The sequence below is a fragment of the Centruroides sculpturatus genome, unplaced genomic scaffold, assembly GCF_000671375.1.
Source record: "Centruroides sculpturatus isolate CEXI.00-Female unplaced genomic scaffold, Cexi_2.0 scaffold1611, whole genome shotgun sequence".
Classification (NCBI taxonomy): Eukaryota; Metazoa; Arthropoda; class Arachnida; order Scorpiones; family Buthidae; genus Centruroides; species Centruroides sculpturatus.
The window spans coordinates 62,903-86,013 of NW_019385986.1; the positions used below are offsets into that span (position 1 = coordinate 62,903).

The 23,111-nt window shown below is 30.4% G+C and overlaps 3 protein-coding genes across 5 annotated transcripts; 2 read left to right on the top strand and 1 right to left on the bottom strand.

The window, feature by feature from the left end:
• Positions 1 to 1,223: 1,223 nt before the first annotated feature.
• Positions 1,224 to 4,277, bottom strand: LOC111612946. 2 transcript variants are annotated; one of them, XM_023354235.1, is made up of 6 exons: positions 4,151 to 4,277; positions 2,834 to 3,004; positions 2,644 to 2,770; positions 2,423 to 2,568; positions 1,647 to 1,779; positions 1,224 to 1,575 (listed from the first exon to the last, which is right to left on the bottom strand). In XM_023354235.1, the coding sequence occupies exons 2-6, from the start codon at positions 2,871 to 2,873 to the stop codon at positions 1,332 to 1,334; spliced, it is 690 nt and encodes a 229-aa protein (XP_023210003.1). In that variant the 5' UTR covers positions 2,874 to 3,004; positions 4,151 to 4,277; the 3' UTR covers positions 1,224 to 1,331. The 2 variants fall into 2 exon arrangements, with proteins under 2 accessions (XP_023210003.1, XP_023210004.1); XM_023354236.1 differs by lacking the exon at positions 4,151 to 4,277 and having other exon boundaries at positions 2,834 to 3,037.
• A 4,776-nt stretch (positions 4,278 to 9,053) lies between these two features.
• Positions 9,054 to 13,541, top strand: LOC111612944. Of its 2 annotated transcripts, XM_023354232.1 has the most exons (5): positions 9,054 to 9,295; positions 9,386 to 9,512; positions 9,764 to 9,909; positions 12,977 to 13,109; positions 13,186 to 13,536. In XM_023354232.1, the coding sequence occupies exons 1-5, from the start codon at positions 9,256 to 9,258 to the stop codon at positions 13,430 to 13,432; spliced, it is 693 nt and encodes a 230-aa protein (XP_023210000.1). In that variant the 5' UTR covers positions 9,054 to 9,255; the 3' UTR covers positions 13,433 to 13,536. The 2 variants fall into 2 exon arrangements, with proteins under 2 accessions (XP_023210000.1, XP_023210001.1); XM_023354233.1 differs by lacking the exons at positions 9,054 to 9,295; positions 9,386 to 9,512 and adding an exon at positions 9,546 to 9,690 and having other exon boundaries at positions 13,186 to 13,541.
• Positions 13,542 to 18,515: 4,974 nt separating this feature from the next.
• On the top strand, positions 18,516 to 22,791 carry LOC111612943. Its single transcript, XM_023354230.1, has 5 exons — positions 18,516 to 18,724; positions 18,815 to 18,941; positions 19,015 to 19,160; positions 22,228 to 22,360; positions 22,437 to 22,791. The coding sequence occupies exons 1-5, from the start codon at positions 18,685 to 18,687 to the stop codon at positions 22,681 to 22,683; spliced, it is 693 nt and encodes a 230-aa protein (XP_023209998.1). The 5' UTR covers positions 18,516 to 18,684; the 3' UTR covers positions 22,684 to 22,791.
• The last annotated feature ends 320 nt before the right edge of the window (positions 22,792 to 23,111 follow it).

The following is a 23,111-nucleotide window of genomic DNA, read 5'->3' on the forward strand; positions in this document are numbered from 1 at the left end:
GTAAACATGGAAAACAACGCTCGCCCTTTGCCTAATATTCATGTATCACGAACACTGAGCTTGTTGGTGCCACGTGATATTCTCATGACATTGATGTTGCTACTCATACGTCTTGAGATTTAATTAATAATATACTAACTGACTTTGAGAATACATTCGCTTATTTTGCTATATTATTATATAAAATTTAATAAAGTTTAGATATTTTAAACGTCTGTCAATCGATTTCAAGCTACAAAATAAGCAAACTAATAATTATTCATAAGCATCATACGACTACTTGAATGGGAAGGTTCAACAGATCAAGGATACATTTGAACAAACAAGTCTCATTGTGTAGAATTAAATATCAAGATCAGTTCCTTGAAAAACTTTATAACGAGTTCCTTTTGTATTTGAAATATGTTTTATCGCCATTTTTGAGTAGAAAACGTGTCTGAATTGGTAAATAACTGCAAAGGATCAGATTGTTAGAATAAGGCAGCGCAACACATGAACGATCTGCCAATGGGGGACACCTACCGAGAAGACTTTCTATGAGTAAAGAAAGCCAGGAAAACTCCACGTGACTTGACCAATGAGCTGGACACGTGGTTCTTACACTTATTACCAATTATCAGTGTTCAATCGTTTTATCCACTAGGCTACTGATAAATGGTAATAGTAAATGGTAAGCACACTATGAGAAACTTTGTTTCTTTTCAAATTGGTACTTTATTACAATTTTCTGAGTTCCAAATGATGATAAATTTTACACAAAATTATAATATCATATTCAATTTATCGTATTTTTTACGAAATTTAAAGGGTTAATGTAATGGAATGGCTCCATTTCGATTCAGTTAAAATTCAGCCATTGTTTAGCTTATTCCACTCATATTAATCAATAATTTATAATTAAATAAAATTCAATTTGTATATTCCTTAAAATAAAACTTTCAAATTTAATTTACTAGCTTTTTGTGCTTTTACCTTCCTAGAAAAGGTACCAAGAGATAATTTTTCAAGCCCATTATGGTAAACTTTAAAAATATTCCTCTTAAAATCCTTGACAGATGAAAATTTTACAAGAAATTTTGAACTTTTTAGTGTTTTATGTATCATTTCAGCTAAAAACTTTGCCATTAATCACTTTAAATTACGATAACTTTTATAAATCTCAGACCTACACTTAGTCTGCTTCATACAAGAACATATGCCACAAATAACAATTAAAAACGACTTTTATTATTAATAAACGTATACATCATACATCAATATTTGAAAATTAAATCTTGTAGTAATTATAAAGGTTATAAAATAGGAAAAAAATAATAATTTATTTTAGCAAATTAATTGCCATGTTTCATCATAGTGATCATAAATCTACTAAGATAGGAATTCTTTTCAGAAGCAGTGGCATTTCTAGCCAATACGTCTGAACACACATCACTGGAAGGATCGTAGGAAGAGCAAAAATTACGAGCGCAATGCATGCCCATCATACGTGTCAATTTGTTAACAATTGGGAAAGATTCTCTTCCACACGATTTTTCTACTTGCTCGTAGAAACAATTGTAGAATTTGTTGAAACAACTGTAAGAAGAATTGAAAATCAAGCACGTGTCAATGTTAAGATAGCGTAACAATATTATCTCTACACTTACCAACATCCGGAAGGTATTCTAGCTTCAATGTCGTCTCCCGTGATTTGATAGATGATATTTTCTACGTTCCTCAAACATTGACGATTAGCATTCTTGGTTGCATCCGATAGACAACTTGCAATTTTCAGATAATCTAAAATATTAATAACTAACTAAGGAAAACTTCTGCTAGATTATAAAACGAAATAATCAATATTTCTCTGATATTTAATTAGTTAACAAGCAATAGATAAATGCGAATTGTTTTAAAATGGTTAAATTTTGTTGGCCATAGAAAACCATATTCCATACATAATGCAAGTATTATTACTTTTAAAAATCCTATTTAGATTGATCTAATGCAACTTACACTTTTATTGGGCTGAAGTTATGAAATTGTAGACCTATACAGTTCTACTGTCTGTCTGAACTTCGTTAATCTCGAGAACGGAGTTAGATAGATGAAAATCGCGATTCAGATATGGAAAGCCAATTCTTTTGGCCCTAAGCTTTTCATATCTTGTCGCGATTTTTATGTATCTAACAAGATTAACGAAGGAAAGACGATAGAAAGACGGATGGTCTACACAGAAGACCAGCAGTGGGAATGTATAGATCTGCAATTTGAAATTTTTCCAATAAAGATGCAGGTTGAGTTAGAACAAACGCTAAATAAACAGAAAACGTGACTTTTCGTACTATTTAATATTTAATAATATATTTAATAATATTTGATAAAAATGAGGGCACGTGAAAATCAGAAAGTATTCAATCCGATACATTAATTATTTACTTACCACGTTGGAAATCGCTTCCACTTTCACACCATTCATCCATTACCATGCGACTATCGTCCAACACCAAATTCATCATCATGTGATGAACGTCGGCAACACATTTTTCCATATAATTATCCACACAATTCCACATTTTATTCTTTTGCCTAGAAAATTTTTATTTTATTTTATTTTAAAATTTTAATTTTAATTTAAAAAAAATCTTGTATATCCATACGTACTCGCATCTCTTTTCCAATTCTTTGGCATTTCTGGGTACCAATTCTTTCCTGGCATTCAGGAGCATGGGAGCTATACACGTGTCCAAATGAGAAGTGTGGCATTCCTGCTGCCCGCTCGCCAGCAAAACTGCGGAAATGAAGGCGATATTTTAAAAATTAATTGAAAATTTGGAATTTGCAAAGTACTTACGGGTTGACAGAAATGCTAGAAGAAAGCAAAGAGTCTTCATTGTTACTTTCGACTTTTCTTTTTTGAATTCGGACAAATACTGGATGGCTCAAGGCAACTGTCTCTCCATTTTTATGCGTTTCTGACGTCTATTTTTCTTCGGGTCACGTGATATTATGAGGTCAAATTTTTCTTAAAAAATATAATTATGCGTTGCGTGTTGCTTAGACAAAAATAAAAGCTTTTCGAAACTTTGTAATAAGAATAAATTCAAGGAATTTGTGGTTATTTTCATAATATTTAAATCTGATATCATTAAATTAATATTACACTTATATTTTTTATGGTAATTATTATTTAGAAAGTAAGGACATCCGGTTTTATTATAGTTAATGTAAGAGATCAATGTAATATGTAAAAGCTACTCGTCGTAAGATTAAGAAATGTGTCAAACACTTTCAGCTTTCTCGTAAGATTAAATTAATGTAAATAAATTCGCCAAAAACTATTTATATATTTAATTTTTGGGTATATAATGTAAAAAATAGGTTAATTTGTCATTGTTACTCCAGAATATTAACAGTTTGTTTTACTTTTTATGCAAAATTAACAAATAGTATAACGTAGAAAAGGTGAACAACACAAGTCACAGCTTAATTAGGTTAATACCCTTCACTCAAATATCATAATAAATGTATTATCGTTATTATAATTTAAATCTATGTGATGCATTTGAGTTTAATATTGTTTTTCGTATTGTTATTTTACGTACAAATATATATTTAATGCCTATAAAAGTACTTTTAAGCGGTCTACTTAAAGGCGATTTAAGCTAATGCGGCTCGAAATAACACTTAAGTTATGCACCCTCCCGATCTAGTGGCAAAGAGAGTACAGACTTCGATATAACGAATCTCGATGTACTGCTCGATATATTTAACAAAATTTTGGTTTAGTACAGCCCTAGTAAAGGCCCTTAAATAAAAACACTTAATAACAATTTATTTGAAGTTTTTATTATTAAAATAATAATTTTACTTTCAAACATACTTTGTAGTATCCTTGAATGTTAATGACGTGCTGTACGTCATTTAAAATAAACTGGCTTTTGTATACAAGGAAATGCCACGCTATATAATGTATTTTAATTGAAATGTATGTCTTAGTTATTATTATTATATTTGAGTTCAGCGATATTTTCCAAGTAATTACTTAATAAAATAACCTTAATTCCTTAAAAATAATTCGAAAATACTCAACGAGGGGAATCTAACGATCTTTTCCTGCTTATTTTCTAATTATTTTTAAGGAATATCCGTATAATACGATCCCCCTTACCTTTATAAATTAATTTTAAAAATTCAAATAAACACCGGAAGATTATTTGTACGTGACAAACGTACTTTTATACACATGTACTGTACAGTATATTGTATACATAATAGTTGGCTCTTCATTCACAGCGCTTAGTGGCTACCTCCACAAAGGTACTGTAGAAAGATAAATGTAAGTTTGAACGTTCTAATGTAAGTTAGGCCCCCTCTAATAGGTGCGTAACGCGTCAAATCTAAATTAAAAGTAGCCCATTAATGTAATAAATGTAGAGATTTAAAGCTTTTATGTTAATGAACTACTTTTTGTATGGAGGCTCGAACGTTGTAGGGTAGTTTTAAAGATCCACATCCAAGACACACAGTAGAATCGGGCAAATAGAGGATTGAGGTGGTCTGAGTTTGCAAAAATCCGCATTGCCGGGATTTTTTAAAGGTTTTTTTTAATAAAAAGAAATCATCCTCTATAGCAGGAGTTCCCAAAGTGGTGAATATCGATCCCCTTAAGGGTTAATAAAGCATTTGTAGGGGTCGAAAATGAGTCAGAGGTCGATCGAAAACGGTGTGACTATGTATATGACAATTTTCAGGTGTGAATTTGCATATTAAGTAGATCTTTTTTATGCGAGTGGATTAATACTGGCACATCGAATTTATTAATTAATAATCACAAATATTATTATCAAATGTATTAACAAAACAAAAGGAGTCCATAAAAGATCGAGGAATCCATGAGAGTGTAGAAAGTTTGGCGATTTTCCAAATGTAAAGGCCTCTACATTTGAAATTAATCGGCCCTATTCAAATGTTATATACGAGAACCCCAAAAAAATTCCACGTGACCAGCACGCGAAATTTTACCACGTGCTGGCCACGAGATGAAATTTACTAATAATGCGAATAATTTAAAATATTTAAATAAAAAGTCATAATTTTATTAATTTTTTATTTAAATAATTGATTTGATTTATTAAATCAATTGAAAAATTTAATAATTAATAATTAAATAAAACATTATTCGTATCTACTGGCACAAAAATATTACAAGGACACGTTTATTATTAGACGTACATATTTCCTTATGACGATAAAATAAAAATATGATGATGAATTTGCATAAAGTTATTAAAATAATATTAAAAATCAAATAAATTAATCTCATATTTAAAAATTTTTTTATTGTGCATCATGTGATTTCAGGCATAAAAACTGTAAATTCATTCGCACAGAATGAAGTATTTTTAATAATTCGCACGTTAAATATTTATAAAATTCGAAATTACTAATAGTTATTTTTAAGTAAACTAGTAAATATTACATTAAAATGGCGACTCAATCCTCCCCCTCATGATACCTCATTCTCTTCGCTCACATGTTCAAAAATTTTGTGACGTTTCGTCGATTTTTGGTACCGTCATTTCAAATTTCTTTTGCTTTGGTGATGGAAAAAAGTGTCACGACGATTTTAAGGTGTATCATATAAATATATATATATATATATATTGAATAGATATAAATAAATGTATACATTTTCCTCTCACTGTTATACAGTCAATTGTACGTATTGTTATAATACAATTGTACGTATAGAAACGTACAATTGACTATATAACAACTGTAGCCTATTTTCTTCTTAATTTCCTTATTTATACAATTTAAAACAGGTAAGTAATAAAAATTTTGTCTTAATCTTCATATTTTTGTCTTTAATTTAATTTAATCTTCAAGTTTTCCTATAAAATTCTAAACTGAGTACTCTTAAACATCATTATTAATCTACTGTTGTGACGAAATTTTGCATTATGCACTTTATTATTATTTTTAAATATATTTAATTATAAGATTTACAGAGAGAGTCGGATGGAGTAAATTTTAATTAGGTCGCAATTTTCAAATAGCAGACCTGTACATTCCTACTGTCGTCCGTCCGACTATCCGTTCTTCTCGAGAACGGCGTTAGATAGTAAAATATCGACACCGAATATGGAAAGCTTAGAGGTCGGAGGTTCCGACTAACTGTCTACGAACTTCCGGTTTAGACCGGAAGTCATGTAATTTTTTCAACTGAATTATTATTCAAAATTGCAGACGGGTATTGTTTTCTATTGTTTTTTAACCAGTTAATAGTTGTTTATTTCATTTTATTGTTTTATTGTTTATAAGTAAATTGATTTTACGAATTACGATTATTTTGTTTTCGATTCTCAAAAAATATAGGTTTATTTTGATCGTAATTTGTGTTAATTACGATATTGTATGTGTAGTCTTCATAAAGGAACATGATTTCCAAATATGGGCTAATATACACTTTCTCGAGAACGTTTTATTTTTCACAACGCTAATGCATCAATCAGATGGTCCTATTATGGCCTACTTAACTAGGCCATAATAAGACCAAATATCTTATATTCAATACTATTCTGTACAGGACACTTTCTATATAGGCTATAAACATAGAGTAAAAACTAGGAAAATGGAGGTTTGTCTATTTAGATTTATTAGGTTTGCTTTAATGTTCATATAGCGTGATTGTTCGATGATTTATCTGACTTTCGATTTCCTCCTTAAGTATGTACAGTACATTCCAATCTCGGCCACCTGTAAACAACGACTATTTCTTATGTTCCCTTCAGTTGCCGTGGTTCAGAGGTTTGGCTATAATAAACATTTGCTTACTAAAACAAAATGACTGAGAATACCATCCAACTCTGTAAAAGTGATGAAGTTTTAATTGTATCGTTTAATAAATTCGCTTACTAAACTTCATTAACCATGGCTAAATTCAAATTTCCATTAGCAGATTCACTCATCGATTTTAATTTAACTTGATTGTTGTAAATTATAAATAAATTCTGTAAGCAGCATGGACACCGCAGGAAAGTTTTCGAGTGAGCAAAGCTTAAAGATAAACAATTATACCAATATAAGCCAATTTCTTTATTTAATTGTTTTATTTTTGGGAGGTTTTTGACGAGAATTTTACAGTATATAGAATACAGTATTGCATCAATACAAAAAGACATACAAATCGTCTCATGGTCGACGATATAAGGTACGCACTGTACAGTACGTATATACATCACTTTTACAATTATAATTTTGGACTAACAGTGGCCGAGTGGATAAAACTACTTAATACTGAAACAGATATAAATATAACAATTCTAAGTAATATTTACGATCTTTTCCATTAAATTAATTACATGCTAGAATTAATTAATCCACTTGTTTTTCCTGATATCATTGGCTGAATTCCAAATTTCCTTCGTCATAATAAAAACTATTTGTTTCCTTAAATTTTATTAAGTGCCTGTTTAATTTTAAGTTGAAAGGTTTAATATTTTTCTTTTCATTAAAAAATAAACCTTATTCAATCGGTTAATAAAATATAAATTACGATTAATCGCAGATAACTGAAGATAACCGTGACCCAGATTTAGGATTAAGTCGGATCTTATACGTTAAAAATCACCAATTTTTCATTTCCTTCTCTTAATACCTTGGCCCCATTTCTTACACTAGAAAGATGCATTTAATACTTCAGGAAAGCATTTTTTCACATGCTGTTTACTGTGATAGAAGGTTAGTAGTCATTCAAAACATTCCTGTCACTGATAACCCATAAAAAACGACACTTTCCTAATTTCTCTTGAGTATTTCTCATATATGCACTGAATATATGCACTAAACCCTGTGTAAGCCGGAATTGCACTGCACTAAACCCTGTGTAAGCCGGAATTGCACTGCAATAAACCCTGTGTAAGCCGGAATTGCACTGCAATAAACCCTGTGTAAGTCGGAATTTTCAGAATTTTTTCCTGTTTGGTAGGTTTCCATTATAAACAAGTTTCACTGAATATGTATTATGAATTAATATAGAATTACTTAAAATAAATAGCAATTCAAATTTCACATAATTCTAGGAAATTATAATTTACGTTAAAGATGTCATGCAAACAGTACAGTAGTTGAAAATTTCTTTGAAAGTCTAATAATAATTGCATTATTGTTCAGTCTCTCACGACAAAATTATTATTATTATTATTTTGTACAGTACATGTACATGTACTTTCAATATTTATCTCGTTTTTTAATATATGTTAAATATAATTTTCATATTTTACACTAAAACATCATACAATTTATGTTAAAAATTATCATTATCCGATACGATGATAGTATTTTCAATATTTAAGTTTTGTTTACAGAAAAATTAATTAATAAATTAAATACATAAATGTATTAAGTAAAGCAGGATAAAATTTTGAATAAAATACAGTAGAACCTGTCTAAGCCGGAACTTGAATAAAACAGAAACCTGCATAAACGGAAAAACTTTAGTACTATATGATTCCGGTTTACACAGGTATTATCTCTCAGCATTAAGCTAAAAAATAATACAGTAAAAAACCTATTAGATGAAAATGCAGGTCGCGGTTTACACAGATTTTACTGTATTTTATTCAAAATGTTTTTTTCTTTACTTCTTAATGCATTTATATATCAAATTTATCAATTAAGTTTTCTGTAAAAACTGTTAATTAATAAATTAATTGTTTGTAAATAATTTTAAAATCTTAAATTATACAAAACAAAAATAAAAAATAAATAAATAAAAGAAAATTATATAAGTACAAAAAACTATTTTAAAAAATAATATAATTATCATTTCCAGCTTCCAAACCAGTTTATTTTTTATATTTTGAAACATTTTGCTACCGTTTTTACCTATTTAACATTCAATTCTTACATCGTGTAATACAGCAAAACCTGTCTAAACGGAAAATATTCTACGAACCAAAGCGGTTTTCTACGTTAAGTAAAACCCCGTTTAAAAAGAAAACTTGCCAAATCAGAAATATATATATACATATATTCAGTAAAGTGGGATTCCGATTTAAACAGGTTTTACTGTATAGGAGACAATTGAGTCACAGGTTTGCGTCAATTACAATTTCAAATAAATTTAATCGTTTCACAAACATCACTTAAAAAAAAAAAAAAGTAAGAACGCATAAATAATTAACTTGTATAATATAAAGTAGATAAAGACAAGTTTACCTTCAGACTGCTTGTGGATAGAAGGAAACCTTGTCGATAACTTACACAACCATGAAGATCATCCTTCCGATTTTGCTTTGTTTATCAGTGGGTAAGTTAATTAAAAATCTATCGAATTTACTCTTTATTCTTCAATATAGTACATAAATAAATAAATAAATACATATATATTATCTTTTAGTGCTGGTACCTACTTACCAGAAAGATTGTCACACGGAACAATTAAATAATTGTTTCATGCCGACAATGGTAGCAGCCAGCAGAAATTTGATACCAGTCGACCAGAAAGCTTTAGATAAGAGATGCGAGTAAGTAAATTATAATATCTATTAATTAANTACATATATATTATCTTTTAGTGCTGGTACCTACTTACCAGAAAGATTGTCACACGGAACAATTAAATAATTGTTTCATGCCGACAATGGTAGCAGCCAGCAGAAATTTGATACCAGTCGACCAGAAAGCTTTAGATAAGAGATGCGAGTAAGTAAATTATAATATCTATTAATTAATGGTTCTCTACAAATTAATTCTTTTTATTAATGGATATTTACAGTATGATAAATAAGAGTTACGACTGCTTAAACGAATATATGGAAAGATGCGTTGCTGATATTCACTCCATGATATACGGTTTGGCGGCAGATCATTGTGATTTAATAACCAAAGAATGGTGTGATAAAGGAAGTCAATTTCAGAAAGGTCGGTGTTTTATTCTTAGCTTTAACACTACGCAGTGCAGGATTTACATCCGAGCAAACTAGAATTTACAACTTGATATATAAATTCACGTATAAAATAATAAAATTTTAAGTACATAAGGAAGAGCGTGGACGTAGTAAAAATGCTCTTTCATTTCTGTGGGTATTAGAGGGCTTCTACTCGTGCGGATTCGGCCAGGTCCACAATGGGCAGTCGGATCTTGAAGGACGAGACATCTGAGATAAACCATCTCCTAAAAATTTCTGAGGTCCGAACTGAAACCTAGGTCTTCTTATTAATGTCATTAATTATAATGCAAGTGTTGATACTATTAATTTAGAATCCAGCAACGAAATCTTTTAACATTATTAATTATTATAAAATGGCAAGAAGCTTAATAATAAGGATGAGGATTTTATAAAAAAAAATTGTAAATGCTAATAACGAGTAAAATCTTCATTAAGTCCGGCCCTATACGAGATATGATACATGAACTCCTCTCTATCTTCTCATCACCTCGACATTTAACCACCAAAATTTAATAGCATTAATTTCCCTAATACACAAATCTTGCAAAATTTCGAAAATTTTCGAGGAAAGAGTTATTAAGCTTGAAAGTGGTTGAACAAAATCGTGCCCCTACACAGCCACAAACATTAACATCTATATATGTAGAAAACACCACCGATTTTTTGCATTTCTGGACGTTTCAAGGTTCCCTGAGTCCAAAAATGTAAAATTCTTCGGGTTCGTTAATTTTGACTGATCGCCATACTTTCCCTCTGTTATATATAACAGCGAGGAAAGTAAAACTAAATAGTTTTGGGTTCAAGTTTCGAAATATCCAGCACAGAATCCCTCAAGTATAAGAGTTAACTCAATATATTTGAAAGCTCATTTCATAAAGGAATTGTACTGGCAACAACGAATGCAATTCTTTCTTCAATGTCATTGTTTACAATTTTTTATTATTTTATTTTGCCTTGAAACAAATCGAAACTTGTTTTCTCCATTGAAATCTAAATGCTTTTCCGCTTATTTAACTCTAGGCGAATATATTTTTTTATAAGTATTACTTTTAAAAGAGTATAAAATAAGTTTTTTTTTTTTAATTTTAGGAGAAAAGAGGGATTAATTCCAATATCTTTTATTTTCAACTCGATAAAATAATAATAAAAAAATATTCCGTTTATCATACTTCATAAATAAATAATTATAAAAATATTCACTGATGTTATTACTTTCCCTGATGTTATAAATAACAGAGGGAAAGTTTGGAGATCGTTCAAGAAATTACCTCTCCTCCATATTTTTAAATTTTTTGTACTCTGGGAACCTTGAAACGTCGAGAAATGCAGGAAAATTAGGGGATAATTCCCGTATGTATGGATGTTAGTGCAAGGCCATTTTTGGACTGTTATCCGCCTACGTGCTACAGACATTTGGCCGCACCTATCAATGCTGATCGCGAGTAAATTCATAATCTACCCCAATTCATGAAATCCTACTGGTATTTTTTAGGATAGTTTCATATAGTTTACAATGAAAATTAAGTATAAACGTAAAGTCTTGTATCTATGTTATTAAATGCAACTATTCACAGTGAGTTACGTAAGTTTAACCTTAAACTTAATCATAAGATGTTAACATAAATACAGCTTGGAGTTTGCAAACTTTTTACGTAATTTAAAACAAGAAATAATCGCAGTGGTTATGGAATTCCCACTGATGAATTTTTCTCTAGTTCAACGGATGAATCCCTCATCACCTGATCGCAATTTTCTGATGCAAAACACTTAGCATGCTTCAGCGTTACTTATATCCATTAGCTGCACAGCTAACCTAACTTTATATCATCAATTGTCATGCAAACATCAATCTGTTTCGTCGCCGACCGCTAGATTAAAATAATAATAAATTGTATTTGAATTTTATATTTTAAAATGCACTATCTACCGTTTTAATAATTTGGCCGCCTGCGTGCACGCACGCACTGCACACCTATCAGAACCGGCCCTATGTTAGTGTGTGTATGTGAGGAGGGCACGATTTTGTTCACCCACTTTCAAGCTTAATAACTCCTGTACCTTTTGACGAAAATTTCTGAAATTTTTCAGGGAGGGTTGTACATAAGGGGCATTGGTGCTATTAAAGTTTGGCGGTAAAAGGTAAACGAAGTGGCGAGATATAGAAGGATCACGTGTCATATCTCAAGCATGGACGGACTTAATGGAGATTTTACTCGTTATTAGCATTTACACTTTTTTTTATATTATAACTCATTTTTACCGTAAGATTTAGCATTTTGTCATTTTATAGTGACTAATAATATAAAAAGTATTTATATATTATATTATTAAAGAGTTATTAAACTTCAAAGCGGGTGAACAAAATCATGTTTCCCGCACACACGAACATTAACATCCATACATGTAAAAAAACACCCCCAATTTGTTCGCATTTTTCGACTTTTCAAAGTCCCCTGAATCCAAAAATGTAAAAATCTTGGGGATCATTTTTTTTTTACCAATTGCCATATTTTCCCTGTTAGGCCTATATGTCTTCATATAAAAGATTTAACTTACGTAATTACTTGTAAGGTACTGTACATGTTCTATGAGATTAACATCTGAGTTTATGTACACGTACAGTACATTATATTCAGTTATAAATCAGTTATTTTATAACTTACGTGTTTAATAACAATTATAAGATGCAATTGCAACGTTAAATAACGCTGAAATCCGAATAATAAAATAAATTTAAATATTTAAAATTTTTGTACTGTTTTAAAAAATATTTATAGTGATATTTTCTAAACTTTCTATTGCAAAATTTACTCTAGACTTAAAACAGTAATAATACAGTCCAACCTCCAAATAACGGCCACTCCTAACAACGTCTATTTTTTTTATGTTCTCGACAGTTGCCATTGTTCAAACATTTGACTTTAATCGTGAAATTAAACAAATTACACTTTCAAGTTTAATTCTTTAATATTAAATTTATTATCATATTTATTTTAATTTACATTAATTACATTTCGATTAAATTTATATTTATTTAGAATTTCTGAAAATTGCACCTTGCTTATCTGATGCAGTGAAGAACACTCATCGGGTGTGTATGAAAGATTTGCCAAATATTATAAATCAATTTATGGGAGATGATGTGGAATCTCGAATTCCTGCTGGTTGTTGGTCAGTAAATTCTCTTTGTATTCCATCAAATTAAGAAATAATCAAAGTTATTTATTAATGCAATTTCTGTTTGTAGTTACTTCATGCAGTTCTATGATTGTTTTTACGAGCAAGTGGATAAATCCTGCGGAAGGGATGCTTTCCCTACAGTACGGAAGGCTTCGGATATGATGGGAATGGTCATGACACACAATTTCTGTTCCTCTTATGATCCAACGAGCGATGAATGTACAGAACTCTTGAGCAGAAATGTCACATCTCCATCACCAAAATATTCTTATCTGGCCAGATTTGCCATCGCCATGTTGAAGCATCGCAATTAAATAATGTTAATTTTTACTCTTGTATTTTTGGGGGTTTTTGTAGATTACATTTAAAGATTAATTTTGTTTAGAAATTTCTGGTTTGTATTTGAAATATTCCAATAAATATTGAGATTATGAATTTAAATTTATTTCAGCTTAAGTTGTTGATAAAAATATATTTATTTCAGTCAACACAAGTATACTTTAAGCATGGCCTTGGTTTTTACATTTTATTTTGCAATAGAACAGTTCATCGACTATTCTTCAGGCTGTAAAATCAAGGTTAAACTTAATATTCTCGGGAAAATCATTAATTTTTTTCAGAAGAGAGTTCGTCTACAATTGCACGTAGTTATTTTTTATACCTTTCGACTATTCCATCTTTCTGTCTTCTCCCCAAATTATGTAATGGACATCCTCGATCAACAACTCTCTTATCCGTACTTTAAAATAATACACAGTACGGGGAAACATTACGTTATTTTATAAACTATGTGTGCATACAGTTACGTACAAAACAGTGACAAACAGTATGCATCTCCATACAACACTTCAAAAAAAAAATAAATAAATCATTTTGTTACCAAGAATTGAGTTTAGTTTATTTCTTTACTGCAATGCGACACGTGGGCAATCTTTCTTCCTGAAGGACTTTCTACTGGAAATTATCCCCTATTTAGTGAAGAAAACCACCTGGCCAGCCCGTTGGCGAGGAGCAAACCCACGATCCATGTTCAGTGGTCCAATCCACTCTGCCACTGGTGGACGTAAGGTTGAGGGCCTGGCATTATGTAACGTGTTTTTAAATATTACCACCTCTTCTCATAAACTATTAATTATTTCATTAATTATTTATTCTAATCATTTTATGTTTTCATTATTCAAAATATAGAGAGTGATTATCATTTAGAAGTAGGTGTTCAGAGCTCTCTGTAGAAAGAAATAGCTGTTGTTTCCTTAATTTGCATGTTAAGTACTTGTACTGTAGATTTTCTAACGAATTTCGGAAATTAAAAAACAAATCGTTTAAGCAGACACGTGAAGATGCACCATCTTAAGAGAAAGGTGATCATGATAAACTGTTCACCTGAAAAGTCACAAAACTACGAAAAACGTTTTGTGACTCTTTATCCCCGAAATTGGTTAGAAAACGTAAACATATGCACACTAAGAAGACGGCAGCGACAAATTTCGCCCTAGCGGTTAAATTTTAAAATAACGTTTTTCATCCGAAAATCGAAAAGGTATACCAAATTTAGTTCAGATATTCTCAGTAGTTTTTTTATACAGAACATCTATCACTACTTCTTTACTATGATCACCCTGTATTTTAATAAAAGAGGGATAAAATCTAAAATCGTTGTATATAAACCAATATTAACTTCGTAAACTCATTGACTGACAAAGTGTTCCAGTTGAAGCAAACTTCTTAAAAAAAAGGAGGTAGGAAGTCGAAAAAAGTGTTCAATATAGGCCTATTATTAAAGACATCCTGAACATTGAATATCGAAAAAAATCCAGTAACGAGAGTTGCGTAACTTTCCCCGCTGTTGTGAGTTTTTATTTTAAAAAACTTTTATATTATTAAGCAAAATAAATAAAATTGTATGAGACGCCATCCGTCAGATTCTGTTATAAAATCTTTCTATATTTTTAATTACTACAAAATGACAAAACGCTTAATTTTGACGGTAGGGATAAGTTTTATGAGAAAGTGTAAATGTTAATAACAAATAAAATCTTCATTAAGTCCTAACCCTCTCGAGATTTTTTAAAATATATTTAATTATAATATTTACAGCGAGAGATGGATGGAGTAAATTTTAATCGGACAGTAATTTTCAAATTGCAGACCTGTACAGTACAATACATTCCTACTGTCGTCCGTCCGACTGTCCGTTCTTCTCGAGACCGGATATGAAAAGCTTACCGCAACTAAAAAATCATGTGACTTCCGTAGACCAAAAGTCACGTGATTTTTCAAATGATATATGATTCAAAATTGCACCTAGGCATTGCTTTTTATTGCTTTTTTTAAACAAAGTTGATTGCTGTTTAGTTCATTTTGTTGTTTATAACTAAATTTATTTTAGAAATCACGATTATTTTGTATTCGATTATCAAGAAATAAAGGTTTACTTTAATCGTAATTTGTGTTAATTATGATAGTGTATGTTTAGTCTTTATAAAGGAACACGATTTCCAAATATGGCCTAATGTACACTTTCTCGAAAACGTTTAATTTTTTCACAACTCTAATGCAGCAATCAGATGTATTTGGTCCTATTATGGCCTTCTTAACTAGGTCATAGTAGGACCATGTACAGTGGCGTAGCGTGGGTGTCAGCCGCCCGGGACGGAGGAAAATTTTGCCTCACCCTTATTTAGATATCTCAATTTAAAAGATTAAAATTCAGTTTCGTCACAGAATAAGTAATGAAAAATTCTGTGCTTATTTCAATCGGTCCGAATCCTAGGTGCGACAAAAATATGAAATGAAATGGTTCAAATTTTTACAAGATATTATTATTATTTATTCTGAAATTTTGCCGACCCCTAAAATTGCCTCCCGGGCGGGGCGCCCCTGCCGCCCCCACTACGCTACGCCACTGACCATGTATCTTATATTCAATACTATTCTGTACAGGACACTTTCTATATATAAACATGGAGTAAAAACTAGGAAAATGGAGGTTTGTCTATTTAGATTTATTAGGTTTGCTTTAATGTTCATATAGCGTGATTGTTCGATGATTTATCTAACTTTCGATTTCCTCCTTAAGTATGTACAGTACATTCGAATCTCTAATAACGGCCACCTGTAAACAACGACTATTTCTTATGTTTCCTTCAGTGGCCGTGGTTCAGAGGTTTGGCTATAATAAGCATTTGCTTATTAAAACAAAATGGCTGACAATAACATTCTAATCCAACTCTGTAAAAGTGATGAAGTTTTAATTGTATCGTTTAATAAATTCGCTTACTAAACTTCATTAACCATGGCTAAATTCAAATTTCCATTAGCAGATTCACTCATCGATTTTAATTTAACTTGATTGTTGTAAATTATAAATAAATTCTGTAAGCAGCATGGACACCGCAGGAAAGTTTTCGAGTGAGCAAAGCTTAAAGATAAACAATTATACCAATATAAGCCAATTTCTTTATTTAATTGTTTTATTTTTGGGAGGTTTTTGACGAGAATTTTACAGTATATAGAATACAGTATTGCATCAATACAAAAAGACATACAAATCGTCTCATGGTCGACGATATAAGGTACGCACTGTACAGTACGTATATACATCACTTTTACAATTATAATTTTGGACTAACAGTGGCCGAGTGGATAAAACTACTTAATACTGAAACAGATATAAATATAACAATTCTAAGTAATATTTACGATCTTTTCCATTAAATTAATTACATGCTAGAATTAATTAATCCACTTGTTTTTCCTGATATCATTGGCTGAATTCCAAATTTCCTTCGTCATAATAAAAACTATTTGTTTCCTTAAATTTTATTAAGTGCCTGTTTAATTTTAAGTTGAAAGGTTTAATATTTTTCTTTTCATTAAAAAATAAACCTTATTCAATCGGTTAATAAAATATAAATTACGATTAATCGCAGATAACTGAAGATAACCGTGACCCAGATTTAGGATTAAGTCGGATCTTATACGTTAAAAATCACCAATTTTTCATTTCCTTCTCTTAATACCTTGGCCCCATTTCTTACACTAGAAAGATGCATTTAATACTTCAGGAAAGCATTTTTTCACATGCTGTTTACTGTGATAGAAGGTTAGTAGTCATTCAAAACATTCCTGTCACTGATAACCCATAAAAAACGACACTTTCCTAATTTCTCTTGAGTATTTCTCATATATGCACTGAATATATGCACTAAACCCTGTGTAAGCCGGAATTGCACTGCAATAAACCCTGTGTAAGTCGGAATTTTCAGAATTTTTTCCTGTTTGGTAGGTTTCCATTATAAACAAGTTTCACTGAATATGTATTATGAATTAATATAGAATTACTTAAAATAAATAGCAATTCAAATTTCACATAATTCTAGGAAATTATAATTTACGTTAAAGATGTCATGCAAACAGTACAGTAGTTGAAAATTTCTTTGAAAGTCTAATAATAATTGCATTATTGTTCAGTCTCTCACGACAAAATTATTATTATTATTATTTTGTACAGTACATGTACATGTACTTTCAATATTTATCTCGTTTTTTAATATATGTTAAATATAATTTTCATATTTTACACTAAAACATCATACAATTTATGTTAAAAATTATCATTATCCGATACGATGATAGTATTTTCAATATTTAAGTTTTGTTTACAGAAAAATTAATTAATAAATTAAATACATAAATGTATTAAGTAAAGCAGGATAAAATTTTGAATAAAATACAGTAGAACCTGTCTAAGCCGGAACTTGAATAAAACAGAAACCTGCATAAACGGAAAAACTTTAGTACTATATGATTCCGGTTTACACAGGTATTATCTCTCAGCATTAAGCTAAAAAATAATACAGTAAAAAACCTATTAGATGAAAATGCAGGTCGCGGTTTACACAGATTTTACTGTATTTTATTCAAAATGTTTTTTTCTTTACTTCTTAATGCATTTATATATCAAATTTATCAATTAAGTTTTCTGTAAAAACTGTTAATTAATAAATTAATTGTTTGTAAATAATTTTAAAATCTTAAATTATACAAAACAAAAATAAAAAATAAATAAATAAAAGAAAATTATATAAGTACAAAAAACTATTTTAAAAAATAATATAATTATCATTTCCAGCTTCCAAACCAGTTTATTTTTTATATTTTGAAACATTTTGCTACCGTTTTTACCTATTTAACATTCAATTCTTACATCGTGTAATACAGCAAAACCTGTCTAAACGGAAAATATTCTACGAACCAAAGCGGTTTTCTACGTTAAGTAAAACCCCGTTTAAAAAGAAAACTTGCCAAATCAGAAATATATATATACATATATTCAGTAAAGTGGGATTCCGATTTAAACAGGTTTTACTGTATAGGAGACAATTGAGTCACAGGTTTGCGTCAATTACAATTTCAAATAAATTTAATCGTTTCACAAACATCACTTAAAAAAAAAGTAAGAACGCATAAATAATTAACTTGTATAATATAAAGTAGATAAAGACAAGTTTACCTTCAGACTGCTTGTGGATAGAAGGAAACCTTGTCGATAACTTACACAACCATGAAGATCATCCTTCCGATTTTGCTTTGTTTATCAGTGGGTAAGTTAATTAAAAATCTATCGAATTTACTCTTTATTCTTCAATATAGTACATAAATAAATAAATAAATACATATATATTATCTTTTAGTGCTGGTACCTACTTACCAGAAAGATTGTCACACGGAACAATTAAATAATTGTTTCATGCCGACAATGGTAGCAGCCAGCAGAAATTTGATACCAGTCGACCAGAAAGCTTTAGATAAGAGATGCGAGTAAGTAAATTATAATATCTATTAATTAATGGTTCTCTACAAATTAATTCTTTTTATTAATGGATATTTACAGTATGATAAATAAGAGTTACGACTGCTTAAACGAATATATGGAAAGATGCGTTGCTGATATTCACTCCATGATATACGGTTTGGCGGCAGATCATTGTGATTTAATAACCAAAGAATGGTGTGATAAAGGAAGTCAATTTCAGAAAGGTCGGTGTTTTATTCTTAGCTTTAACACTACGCAGTGCAGGATTTACATCCGAGCAAACTAGAATTTACAACTTGATATATAAATTCACGTATAAAATAATAAAATTTTAAGTACATAAGGAAGAGCGTGGACGTAGTAAAAATGCTCTTTCATTTCTGTGGGTATTAGAGGGCTTCTACTCGTGCGGATTCGGCCAGGTCCACAATGGGCAGTCGGATCTTGAAGGACGAGACATCTGAGATAAACCATCTCCTAAAAATTTCTGAGGTCCGAACTGAAACCTAGGTCTTCTTATTAATGTCATTAATTATAATGCAAGTGTTGATACTATTAATTTAGAATCCAGCAACGAAATCTTTTAACATTATTAATTATTATAAAATGGCAAGAAGCTTAATAATAAGGATGAGGATTTTATAAAAAAAAATTGTAAATGCTAATAACGAGTAAAATCTTCATTAAGTCCGGCCCTATACGAGATATGATACATGAACTCCTCTCTATCTTCTCATCACCTCGACATTTAACCACCAAAATTTAATAGCATTAATTTCCCTAATACACAAATCTTGCAAAATTTCGAAAATTTTCGAGGAAAGAGTTATTAAGCTTGAAAGTGGTTGAACAAAATCGTGCCCCTACACAGCCACAAACATTAACATCTATATATGTAGAAAACACCACCGATTTTTTGCATTTCTGGACGTTTCAAGGTTCCCTGAGTCCAAAAATGTAAAATTCTTCGGGTTCGTTAATTTTGACTGATCGCCATACTTTCCCTCTGTTATATATAACAGCGAGGAAAGTAAAACTAAATAGTTTTGGGTTCAAGTTTCGAAATATCCAGCACAGAATCCCTCAAGTATAAGAGTTAACTCAATATATTTGAAAGCTCATTTCATAAAGGAATTGTACTGGCAACAACGAATGCAATTCTTTCTTCAATGTCATTGTTTACAATTTTTTATTATTTTATTTTGCCTTGAAACAAATCGAAACTTGTTTTCTCCATTGAAATCTAAATGCTTTTCCGCTTATTTAACTCTAGGCGAATATATTTTTTTATAAGTATTACTTTTAAAAGAGTATAAAATAAGTTTTTTTTTTTTAATTTTAGGAGAAAAGAGGGATTAATTCCAATATCTTTTATTTTCAACTCGATAAAATAATAATAAAAAAATATTCCGTTTATCATACTTCATAAATAAATAATTATAAAAATATTCACTGATGTTATTACTTTCCCTGATGTTATAAATAACAGAGGGAAAGTTTGGAGATCGTTCAAGAAATTACCTCTCCTCCATATTTTTAAATTTTTTGTACTCTGGGAACCTTGAAACGTCGAGAAATGCAGGAAAATTAGGGGATAATTCCCGTATGTATGGATGTTAGTGCAAGGCCATTTTTGGACTGTTATCCGCCTACGTGCTACAGACATTTGGCCGCACCTATCAATGCTGATCGCGAGTAAATTCATAATCTACCCCAATTCATGAAATCCTACTGGTATTTTTTAGGATAGTTTCATATAGTTTACAATGAAAATTAAGTATAAACGTAAAGTCTTGTATCTATGTTATTAAATGCAACTATTCACAGTGAGTTACGTAAGTTTAACCTTAAACTTAATCATAAGATGTTAACATAAATACAGCTTGGAGTTTGCAAACTTTTTACGTAATTTAAAACAAGAAATAATCGCAGTGGTTATGGAATTCCCACTGATGAATTTTTCTCTAGTTCAACGGATGAATCCCTCATCACCTGATCGCAATTTTCTGATGCAAAACACTTAGCATGCTTCAGCGTTACTTATATCCATTAGCTGCACAGCTAACCTAACTTTATATCATCAATTGTCATGCAAACATCAATCTGTTTCGTCGCCGACCGCTAGATTAAAATAATAATAAATTGTATTTGAATTTTATATTTTAAAATGCACTATCTACCGTTTTAATAATTTGGCCGCCTGCGTGCACGCACGCACTGCACACCTATCAGAACCGGCCCTATGTTAGTGTGTGTATGTGAGGAGGGCACGATTTTGTTCACCCACTTTCAAGCTTAATAACTCCTGTACCTTTTGACGAAAATTTCTGAAATTTTTCAGGGAGGGTTGTACATAAGGGGCATTGGTGCTATTAAAGTTTGGCGGTAAAAGGTAAACGAAGTGGCGAGATATAGAAGGATCACGTGTCATATCTCAAGCATGGACGGACTTAATGGAGATTTTACTCGTTATTAGCATTTACACTTTTTTTTATATTATAACTCATTTTTACCGTAAGATTTAGCATTTTGTCATTTTATAGTGACTAATAATATAAAAAGTATTTATATATTATATTATTAAAGAGTTATTAAACTTCAAAGCGGGTGAACAAAATCATGTTTCCCGCACACACGAACATTAACATCCATACATGTAAAAAAACACCCCCAATTTGTTCGCATTTTTCGACTTTTCAAAGTCCCCTGAATCCAAAAATGTAAAAATCTTGGGGATCATTTTTTTTTTACCAATTGCCATATTTTCCCTGTTAGGCCTATATGTCTTCATATAAAAGATTTAACTTACGTAATTACTTGTAAGGTACTGTACATGTTCTATGAGATTAACATCTGAGTTTATGTACACGTACAGTACATTATATTCAGTTATAAATCAGTTATTTTATAACTTACGTGTTTAATAACAATTATAAGATGCAATTGCAACGTTAAATAACGCTGAAATCCGAATAATAAAATAAATTTAAATATTTAAAATTTTTGTACTGTTTTAAAAAATATTTATAGTGATATTTTCTAAACTTTCTATTGCAAAATTTACTCTAGACTTAAAACAGTAATAATACAGTCCAACCTCCAAATAACGGCCACTCCTAACAACGTCTATTTTTTTTATGTTCTCGACAGTTGCCATTGTTCAAACATTTGACTTTAATCGTGAAATTAAACAAATTACACTTTCAAGTTTAATTCTTTAATATTAAATTTATTATCATATTTATTTTAATTTACATTAATTACATTTCGATTAAATTTATATTTATTTAGAATTTCTGAAAATTGCACCTTGCTTATCTGATGCAGTGAAGAACACTCATCGGGTGTGTATGAAAGATTTGCCAAATATTATAAATCAATTTATGGGAGATGATGTGGAATCTCGAATTCCTGCTGGTTGTTGGTCAGTAAATTCTCTTTGTATTCCATCAAATTAAGAAATAATCAAAGTTATTTATTAATGCAATTTCTGTTTGTAGTTACTTCATGCAGTTCTATGATTGTTTTTACGAGCAAGTGGATAAATCCTGCGGAAGGGATGCTTTCCCTACAGTACGGAAGGCTTCGGATATGATGGGAATGGTCATGACACACAATTTCTGTTCCTCTTATGATCCAACGAGCGATGAATGTACAGAACTCTTGAGCAGAAATGTCACATCTCCATCACCAAAATATTCTTATCTGGCCAGATTTACCATCGCCATGTTGAAGCATCGCAATTAAATAATGTTAATTTTTACTCTTGTATTTTTGGGGGTTTTTGTAGATTACATTTAAAGATTAATTTTGTTTAGAAATTTCTGGTTTGTATTTGAAATATTCCAATAAATATTGAGATTATGAATTTAAATTTATTTCAGCTTAAGTTGTTGATAAAAATATATTTATTTCAGTCAACACAAGTATACTTTAAGCATGGCCTTGGTTTTTACATTTTATTTTGCAATAGAACAGTTCATCGACTATTCTTCAGGCTGTAAAATCAAGGTTAAACTTAATATTCTCGGGAAAATCATTAATTTTTTTCAGAAGAGAGTTCGTCTACAATTGCACGTAGTTATTTTTTATACCTTTCGACTATTCCATCTTTCTGTCTTCTCCCCAAATTATGTAATGGACATCCTCGATCAACAACTCTCTTATCCGTACTT